Source organism: Scyliorhinus canicula, chromosome 3, assembly GCF_902713615.1.
Source record: "Scyliorhinus canicula chromosome 3, sScyCan1.1, whole genome shotgun sequence".
In the NCBI taxonomy this organism is placed as follows: Eukaryota; Metazoa; Chordata; class Chondrichthyes; order Carcharhiniformes; family Scyliorhinidae; genus Scyliorhinus; species Scyliorhinus canicula.
This window is the reverse complement of record NC_052148.1, coordinates 131,022,881-131,033,278: the sequence shown is the minus strand read 5'-3', so window position 1 is coordinate 131,033,278 and position 10,398 is coordinate 131,022,881. Positions and strand designations below refer to the sequence as shown.

Below are 10,398 nucleotides of genomic sequence, written 5' to 3'. Positions count from 1 at the left end.
GGGTGAGGAGGAGGAGGAGGGGGTTGAGGAGGAGGAGGAGGAAGGGGGCTGAGGAGGAGGAGGAGGGGGCTGAGGAGGAGGAGGAGGGGGCTGAGGAGGAGGGGTGAGGAGGAGGGGGGGTGAGGAGGAGGAGGAGGAGGAAGGGGGGTGTGAGGAGGAGGAGGAGGGGGGGAGGAGGAGGAGGAGGAGGGGGGGGGTTGAGGAGGAGGAGGAGGGGGGTGAGGAGGAGGAGGAGGAGGGGGGGTGTGAGGAGGAGGAGGGGGGGTGTGAGGAGGAGGAGGAGGAGGAGGGGGGAGGAGGAGGAGGAGGAGGAGGGGGGAGGAGGAGGAGGAGGAGGAGGGGGGAGGAGGAGGAGGAGGAGGGGGGGTGAGGAGGAGGAGGAGGGGGGTGAGGAGGAGGAGGAGGAGGGGGGTGAGGAGGAGGAGGAGGAGGGGGGTGAGGAGGTGGAGGAGGGTGTGAGGAGGAGGAGGAGGGGGGTGAGGAGGAGGAGGGGGGTGAGGAGGAGGAGGGGGGTGAGGAGGAAGGGCAGGCCTCGTCCGATGAGGAGGAAGATGTTTGGGCAGTAATAGCAGGTCTGGTCCATGGAATGGAGGATGATGACAACCCGCTCTGCGGTGAACTCTGGTGCTCTGCATCGTATGACAACATCTGGCCCCACCCCATGGTTGCACAGTCCACCTGGGTGATCCCTGCATGCGGTCTGGCCATTTATCACAAGGTCTCACCCAATCCCTGGACCGAGAACCGAGGCTGTTATAACGGTGGTAACAGGTGTTTATTGTGAACAAATATTTACAGATGTGTCCTAGCCCCTATGACTACACTGTGCCCTGCACCCGTGCCAACTTAACTGGTGTCTAACTTTCTGGCCTTACAAGCCCTAACGCTACGCTAAGGTGGTTCCCCAGACGGTATAGCAGGAGTGGAGGTGGCCTGCTGTGACTTCTGCCCTGCAACGAGGGTCCCTGTTGGCTCGCGTCTTCTGGGGTGACCCGGCCTGGATGTGCCCAGACGCCGCTCGGGTGTCCCAGGTGGCGTGGTGCCATCCTATTCTGCCCACTGCCCATCGGATGCGCTGGGACGGGGGTGGTGTTCAAGGTGCTGCGGTGTTCTGGCACTTCCCCTGCAGGAATCATCGGCACGGGCCCCATCGATGACTCCCTCAGGGGTGCCCAATGGTCCCTGTCCGACTCCTTGGGACGTGGGTGTGAGTTGAGGCTCACCCGCCACCTGTCGCTGCCAGTCCTAGAGGCCCCATCTGGTCTCTGCCAGGGTTGGCACGCTCATGACTAAGGAGCACAGGGAGTGGACCATTGCCATCTGGGATTGCGCCACATCACGCTGTGACTGTGCCAACACCCTCTGAGTCTGTGTCACATCAGCAAGTTACTGCGCCATCTTCCTCTGGGACTGGGCCACCTTCCTCTTTGTCTGCGTCATGCCAGCAATGCCTGGGCAATGCCGCTGATGTTCCCTGGTGTGACTGGGCCTATCTGAGGAGCGCCGTTGCAATGTCCAGGTGGTTCTGCCACATAGCTGCCTGTGAGAGGGCTGCCCTATCCTGTGCCTCTGCCACCGTCTGCACAGAATGCTCCAGGACTTGTACACGCTGATCCATAGCCAAAACCGTCGCCCTCAATACTTCCACTGTGGACGCCACCCAGGCAGTGTTGTCCGAGGTTGCACGCATGGTTGGCGCCACCTCCTGCCCTGCACGTGGTTGGACGACTCCACCTGCGACCGCAGGTGCTGGATGCTTGCCATCATCCCCTCTTGTGGTCCCTGGTTCTCTGACTGCATCTGCATTGTGGTTGGGACTGGGTATTCCAGACACCTGGGACGGCAGCTGGTTCCTTGTGCTGGCCTACCCTCTGACTGTCCATCTCCTTGGGTGCTCCTCCCTCCACCTGCTGCACCAGATCAGCTGTGCACCAGATAGTGTCCCAGGAGCTTCTTCACTATAGTGCCCAACCAAGGTGAGTGCCTTTGGAATGGTGGAGGGTGTTGGAGACAGCTGTGATGGAAAATCGGTGTCATCCTCTGACCCGAGCTCCAGGGTGTCCTGGGTCTCGGATGGAGGGTTGGTGTTTGAGTTGCTCTCCCTGTGAGTGCTCGGTTGTCCGGGGGGCACCGCCTCTGTCACTGGCTTTGGGGTGGGGCCGCGGGATGGACCCGTCCCATCTCTGGGTCCACCAAGACACAAGACAACATGCATGATTAGACCATGGGCAGGCGGCTGAGGGAGGGGTCTTGACACGTGTTACGGGCAACCTCCACTCCGCTGGGTCTCACTTTCATGCGTGATCGAACTCCACCTCTGCAACCTCTCGTGGGCCGCCTGCCTGCTCAGGGCCCTCTGCTCGGCCACTGAGGGGCCGCAGGGTGGCCTCTGGCCAGGGCACCCTGCCATTGCGGCTGGTATGGGTGCCGGCATGTGGGGCAGAGTGAGGATTCGGTTACCTCTGGGGAGGGGGGTGTCGTGCCAGGAGCACAATGCTGCCAACTCATCCTGGCAGCCTGAGGACATTCTGGATTTTCCCCCTGTACCCGAACAGGTGCAGAAATGTGGCGACTCGGGGATTTTCACAGTAACTTCATTGCAGTATTAATGTAAGATGACTTGTGATAATAAAAGTTACTATAAGAAGGTTGTGCAGTTTTTTTCCTGCCCTGGATGCTGGTCCGGATGAAGTTGCCCACGTCAAAGGCTGCCTCTGACACCTGTGCCCAGGCACAGGATCATAGAATTTACAGTGCAGACAGAGGCCATTCGGCCCATCGAGTCTGCCCTTGGAAAGAGCCCCATACCTAAGCCCACACCTCTACCTTATCCCAGTAACCCCACCCAACCAACCACCCTCCACCACGTCCAGAAGGGTCTCCAGCCCAGCGGCGGTGAACCGTGGTGCTGCTCTCCTTATAACCATCTTGTTGGCTAGGATGGTGTGTGTGGGGGGAGAATAGTTTGTGTGGCTGCGGCTCGTCAGCCTCGAGTGTCAATCACTGACCCGATGAATTCCGCACCTTTTTCTGTGGAATTGATTGTGTCCCATGTGGTTGTGCGAGCCCATTAGTGGAATCGGTGCAGGTATGGTGCCGATTTTTCTTTCGTGAAAGTCCACATATGCTCTGCTGGCATCAACACTTTAGTCTCAGAAACGGAGAATCCAGCCCATATGTTTCTTTCCCGTTTTCGTGGTGTTTTTTTTCAAAAAAGGGGGCACTTGTGTTGATTCTTGTTTGGTAAATATGGAGCCCAAAAAGACGCACGCTTAAAGCCTCATCAAGTTGTGAGCAAAGTTCTTTATTAGCTAGGATCCCTGACTTGGGGGTTTATTAGAGTCTTGATAATGATGACTACCACTTAATGAAGGTCAGGGGGAAATGTAAAAGGGTATGCAGCATTGATTTTTACTTGCCTATCTTGCACTTAACACTTCAGATATGTTACATCTGCGTCTGTTTAGTTGTCAATTATGTATTTGGCAAGCCCTAACAGATAGCACGGTGTAATTCCTAGGTTTTTCTCTAAAATTGCTATCCCAAAACCTCTTCTATCAATTGAAACTGAAAATACATAAGGACCAATGGCTGAAACTGCATTTTGCAGGAACAGTATAAGCAGCCAGAATTGATCTTTTAATATTCATCCTCAAAAGAAGGAACACATCTGAATTTCGTCCAAAGTTGCTTTTTCTGCCAGATTAACTGTGAATGCAAGCTATTGTTTGTTAAAATTCTGTTCTGCTTTAGATTTTACTGGGGAGGCAGTGGTATTTTCACTGGACTAGTAGTCCAGTGACCGAGAGTAATGCTCTGGGGACCTGGATTTGAATATGACCACGGCAGATGGCAAAATCTTAACCCAATTTTTGAAAAAAGTCTAATGGTGACTATGAAACCATTGTCGATTTCTCATTTAAAAAAAAAACATCTGGTTCACTAATGTCGTTTAGGGAAGGAAAACTGCCACCTGTCCCAGGTCTATCCTGCATGTGATTCCAGATACACAGCAATGTGTCACTCTTTATCCCTTTAGTAACCACCTATATCACAGTTGTATAAGGAAATGAATATATTGCCAATTTGAGGTGGGTAAAAAACTGATTTCTTTGAATTTCGCTGTCTCTTAAAATACCTGTCGTACTTTCAAAATTCCTGTCAGTGCAATGTCATGGACGTTGTTAATTCAATTAATTGAATTCATATCCTAGTACAAAGTGGATATGATTTGATACCTTTTCTCCATTGTAGATCTTTTCAGGAACCAGAAGTTAATGCGAGAATACAGGGAGTTTCTGGGTAACACTATGGTAAGACCATTTATGAAATATTGTGTCACCGTAAGCAATCACTCCCTCCATCCCTCTACCACCAACACAGTGGCAGTCATGTGTACCATCTACCGCGACTGTAGCAACTCAAAGGCTCCTTTGACAGCACCTCCCAAACCTGCAACGTCCACCAAAAATGAGGGCAGCAGATGCATGGGAATACCAGGTAAAGTTAACCGTCCTGAGCAATTGCGCTCTGCGCAAAGCCTTATGTAATGTCAGTATAAAACCATAAGATGTAGGAGCAGAAGTGGGCCATTCAGCCCATCAAGTCTGCTCCGCAATTTAATGAGATCATGGCTGATCTAATATGATAATCCTCAACACCACTTTCCCGCTTTATCCCCATAACTGTTGATTCCCTTGCTGATTAAAAATCTCTCTTCAGCTTTGAACATACTTAATGACCTACCCTCTACTGTCCCCTGTGGTAAAGAATTCCAAATTCATTATCCTCTGAGAAGAAATCCCTCATCCTCGGTCTTAAATGGGCGACCCCTTACTCTGAGATTATGCCCTCTGACTGCTTTCTCTGAGATTATGTCCTCTGACTGCTTTCTCTGAGATTATGTCCTAGACTAATATGTCAGCATCTACTCTGTCAGGTCAATGAGATCCTTTGTCTCGATAAGGTTGCCTTTCCTTTATTTAAACTCCAATGAGTACAGGCTCAACCTCTTCTCGTAAGAAAATCCCTCCATACCTGGGGTCAACCTAGTGGATCTTCTCTTTACTGCCTCCAGTGCCAGTATATCTTGACTTTGATATAGGGACTAAGACTGAGTATTCCAAGTGCTAGTTTTAGCAAGACATCATATGCTCCATTTCCTTTAAAATACATTCTATTTGCCTTCGCTGAACATGCATGCTATCTTTTTATGATTTATGCAGGAGGACCCCCAAATCTCTCGTGTTGTAGCTTGTGTTGAACCTGCTGAACATGCATGCTATCTTTTTATGATTTATGCAGGAGGACCCCCAAATCTCTCGTGTTGTAGCTTTCTGCAGTCTTTTTCCATTTAAATAATATTCAGCTCCTTTGCTCTTCCTGCCAAAGTGCATAACTCACATTTTCCTACATTAAATTCCATCTGCCAAGTTTTGCTCACTCACTTGACCTGTCTATATCTCACTCTAGATTGTCATCCTCACCACTTGCCTTCTCAGCTATTTTTGTGTAATTTGCAAACTTGGTAATAATACATTCACCCTTTTTCCAAGTCATTAATATGTATTGTAAATAATTGTCCCCAGCACTGATTCCTGTGGCACTTCACGGGTTACAGGTTACCATTCTAAAATTGCCCCTCTTATCCCACTCTGTCTTCTATTAGTTGACCAATCCTCCAGCCATACTACTCCCAACACCATGTGTTTTATCTTATTTAAGTAGCCTTTTGTGCGGTACCTTTATGAAACAATTTTGTATCTCCCGGTTCCCCTTTATCTATCCTACTCATCACCTCAAAGAATTTAATAAATTTGGGCATTATTTCCCCCATATGAAGCAATGCTGACTCTACTTGATGATTTGCATTTCTAAATGTCCTGCTATTACATCCTTTAGTATGAATTCTAACATTTTCCCAATGACAGAAGTTAAGCTAACTGGCCTACAGTTATTTTTTCTTTGTTGTCTTCCTTTTATGAACATGTGTGTTACATTGGCAGTTTTCCGAATCCTCTGGGAATTTACAAACAATTTTGATTCTTGGAAAATTACTACCAGTGCATCCACAATCTCTGTAGCTACTTCCTTAATATCCTAGGATGCAACCCATCCGGTCCAGGAGACCTAGCGGCCTTTAGCGCCATTAGTTTCCAAAGGATTGTCATGGATAGGGGTAAATTGTTCACAGGTTAAAAGGACTGCATTAATTTATGCTTTATTTTATCAATAATACAGGTTGTATTTTAATTTTTCCTTTTAGCCTCGCTCAACTAAGTCCACACCATTTTTAGAGGGACCAGGAAAAGTTGTGATGGTTGCAATCTGCATGTAAGGCCTTGTTTTGTATTTAAAGTTTATTTCATTTTAAAATTGGGATTGAATAAAAATCAGCATTTTTAAACAAAAAGACAATGGTAAATATGTATTCTATCTCTTCTCCCTTTCCATGCATGATGTTGTGAAACGCTCTACTCTCCCAAAAGGCAGAGTTTAGAAATATCTGCAGGATAGTGGTGAAAGTGCTCCATGATCCGGCCATAAATAATGGGGCTCGTCACTTGAGAAAATAGAAAACTTGATTCTGGGCCAAATTGGACATTGATGTTCCATTTCTAAGTTGGGTGGCATGTTGGTTGATGATCCAAATTAATTTTCCTGTTTTGGCTAAATTGAAAACAAACTTTAAAAAAAAATTGCTTTTCAAATGTTCCTGCAAAACACAAAAGTCCCAAGTTTCTATCTGTCAATGTTATTTTTATTAACCCCACTCTCTAGCAATGGGCTGAATTTTGTCTTCAAACTGCTTGCCTGGATTTATACAGGGTCTGCATCGATGTTTTCAGAAGCTATACATTCACTGGCTGACACTTGTAATCAGGTAAGGAAATGATCTAGTCATTCAATCATCCAGGTAAATGAATGCATTTATTTTAGGGATAGGTTGAGCCTGTTTCAACTATGATTTACTATTTACTTGTGATTATGCATGAAAGTTGTCCATGGAAATAATCTAACAATTATTAGTAATAAATTTTAAAGCATTTTGTCATGGGAATGTCACTTCAAGAAATGTTTGCTTAAGTGGCTGCAGTAATGTCAGTGTGGGTGGAGCTGAGCTCTGACTCTGGTTTTTAGTTTTGCTTTGAGGAAAAGCTTGGTTGTGTCTGTGTTTTTTGCTATCGTTTTAGTGTTGGGGCTGAAGCCAGCCAAAGAAGGTCTAATTTCGATCTCTCTGCCATCTAAAGACTATCTCTAGATCATTTGTGAATTCAGAGTGATAACTGCTCTCAGTAAAGAATTTAAACCTGATGTGCTTTTTTAAAAAGGATTTTTGTCTTATGGATGTTAAAAAGAAAGTTTAAGGATTACTTAGTGTTGTATTCTTTGGGGGGTGTATTTGAATTGATGGTTGCTGAGATGTTCGCTGTATGTTTCTAAAAAGTTAACTTGAGTTCATAATGAAATTTCAAAATGAAAATCGCTTATTGTCACAAGTAGGCTTCAATGAAGTTACTGTGAAAAGCCCCTAATCGCCACATTCCGGCGCCTGTTCGGAGAGGCTGGTACGGGAATTGAACCGTGCTGCTGGCTTGCCTTGGTCTGCTTTAAAAGCCAGTGATTTAGTCCAGTGTGCTAAACCAGCCCCTAGAATAAATAGAATAAACATTCTATTTAATAAATAAATAAATAATAGAATAAGCATGGTTTTGCTTTAAAAAATACTTTTCTATTTTCTGCTGTACCACACCTGTAGAGTGAGCCGTGTGCTCCCTGCAACACAATCTAGTAGAAGTTGTGGGTCAGGTGAACTTCATGATACACTTTGGGGTTTTCTAAATCCTGGCCCATACCAATGGGGAGCTTGAGGGGATAAAAGTCTATCGGATTGGCTTCATGAACTTAAAGACAGTGAGGGGTGAGCATATTGTGGTTGCTTTTCAGGTGTGGTATTATAGTTTAAATGGGGAGTGTGTTGTGGACAATGGATCTTTCAGAGGCTCTGATGTTTTTGGGGGCGGAGACCGTCACACGCAATGTCTTACGGACGGACTAAAACCAGGCTTTTAAAGCTGGCAAAAACATTGCAGTTAACATTACCTGACAAAATGCGAAAAGATGAGGTAATTCTGGCGGTGGCTAAGCATTTAGAATTGCCTGAGATACAGTTTGACTCATTAAAAATAGCAGAAATTCTGTTACAAATATAACAAATAGAACATGGGAAAGAATTAAAGCAGCTTGAATACAAAAGAGAGAGAGGAAAAAGAAAGAGATAGTGAGGAAAAAGATAGAAGAAAGGCAAACCAAGAGTAGACCTAGCAGAACAAAAAGAAAGAAAAAGGGAGATAAAGACCAGGGAAGAAGATAGAGAGAGAGTTTGAACTTCAGAAAATGGCCATGAAACATGACAGTCAGTTAAAATTGGCTGAATTAAAGGGAAACGTACAGTTGGAGGATAGTGATGAGGATAATGAGAAAGAGCATCATTGTCTAAGGCTTGGCGGGGATCTATTTAAATATGTCCACGCAGTGCCAAGGTTTAATGAGAAGGAGGTAGAAGCCTTTTTCATTTCATCTGAGAAGGTAGCTAAACAAATGAAATGGCCACTGGACATGTGGGTGTTACTGATTCAAACAAGTCTGGTAGGTAGGGCTAGTGAAGTGTTTGCATCACTACCAGAGGAGGTATCTGGGATGCATGAGGAGGTGAAAAAATTCCATCTTGGGTGCATATGAACTAGTGCCTGAAGCCTACAGACAAAGGTTTAGAAATTTAAGAACAGAATTTGGCCAAATATACATGGAGCTTGAAAGGATCAAACAGTAATTTTGATAGGTGGATAAGGGCTTTGAAAATAGACCAAACATATGAAGCCCTCTGGGAAATTATACTATTGGAGGAGTTCCTGATGTAGTGTGAACTCATGTGGAAGAGCAGAGGGTTAAAACTGTGAGATTAGCAGCAGAAAAGGCAGATGATTATGAATTAGTTCCTAAACCAAAGCTTGGTTTCTGACATCAGTTTCAGCCTGTGAGGGATAGAAACTGGAGCCATGAGAAATACTGAAGTGGTGGAGGCAAAGGTGATCTGATGGGAGATAATAAGGATAGTGTACCCCAGTTTAAAAAAATAAATCCAGGAGGGTGGAAAAGAAATGAAAAGTATCAAATGTTCTCACTGTAATAAACTAGGCCATGTAAAGTCACAGTGTTGGTGGTTGAAGAAATGCACTGGGAAGGCTGATGTGGTAAAACAGGATAAGATAGTGGGGTTTGTTAGTGGTAAAGGAAAGCCCCAGTGAAGTGAAGGAGATGCAAAAGATTGTACAGCCTGATCAAGAGGTGATTGATAAGGTGCCAGATCTCTTTAAAGAATTTTCTTGTGTGGGTAATGTTTACTCATGTGAGGAGCAGTTAAAGAATTCACAATTTTAAGAGATACGGGAGCTAGTCAATCTTTAATGGTAAGAGATGAGGAATTGTGTAGCTTGGGAAGAATGTGGAATTCAGGGTGAGGTGTAGTGTTCCATTATATAAGGTAAGGTTGCAAGTCCAGTGAAGAGTGGTGAAATGGTAGTCGGAGTAATAGAGAAACTATCTTGTCCAGGAATACAGTTTATTTGGGTAATGATATAGCTGGATCGCAGGTGGTAGATAAGCCAGTGGAAAATCAGACAACTGAAGTGTTGAAGGACGTATATCCTCGGATTTTTCAGGATTGTGTAGAAACAAGGTCGCAAAGTCACAGGTTAAGGCAAGAGGAGAAATCAGAAGAACTATTTTTGATCAGCTGGTTGAAAAAGAACAAGAACAGGTGGAGGATGAGGTGGATATTTTTAGTTCAGGAAAATTGGCGGAGTTACAACAGAAAGATGTAGAAATAAAACGGATGTATAAGGAAGCATACACTGAAGAGGAATCTGAATGTATACCAGAGTATTATTACCGTAAAAGTCATGTCTTGATGAGAAACTGGAGACCCTTGTATGCAGGCGGATGAAAAGTGGGCAGAAGTTCATCAAGTAGTATTGCCGGTAGGGTATTGAAAGGAGGTGTTGCGAGTTGCACATGAGCTACCAGTGGGAGATCATTTGGGAGTATGGAAAACTCAAGCTAAAATACAAAAACATTTTTATTAGTCTGGACTACATGCAGATGTAGTAAAATGTTGTCGATCATGTCACACATGTCAAGTGATAGGGAAACCTCAAGCAGTGATAAAACCAGCACTCTTAATACCCATTCCAGTATGAGGAACCTTTTACAAGGGTCCTAATTGATGGCGTAGGACCGCTTCCTAAAACGAAAAGTGGGAATCAATATCTTTTGACGATAATGGATGTCTACTAGGTTTCCAGAGGCCATCCAGTACGCAATATTACAGCTAAAAAG

The 10,398-nt window shown here is 45.4% G+C and overlaps 1 protein-coding gene across 3 annotated transcripts in view; it reads left to right on the top strand.

Moving 5' to 3' along the window:
- The window catches only part of slc30a9 (solute carrier family 30 member 9), a 191,296-nt gene that overhangs the window by 97,799 nt on the left and 83,099 nt on the right, over positions 1-10,398 (top strand). For all 3 annotated transcript variants that reach the window (XM_038791311.1, XM_038791312.1, XM_038791310.1), the window contains exons 8-10: positions 4,255-4,313; positions 6,266-6,333; positions 6,781-6,883. In XM_038791311.1, coding sequence (XP_038647239.1) covers positions 4,255-4,313; positions 6,266-6,333; positions 6,781-6,883 — 230 coding nt within the window. The remainder of the gene's footprint in view (positions 1-4,254; positions 4,314-6,265; positions 6,334-6,780; positions 6,884-10,398) is intronic.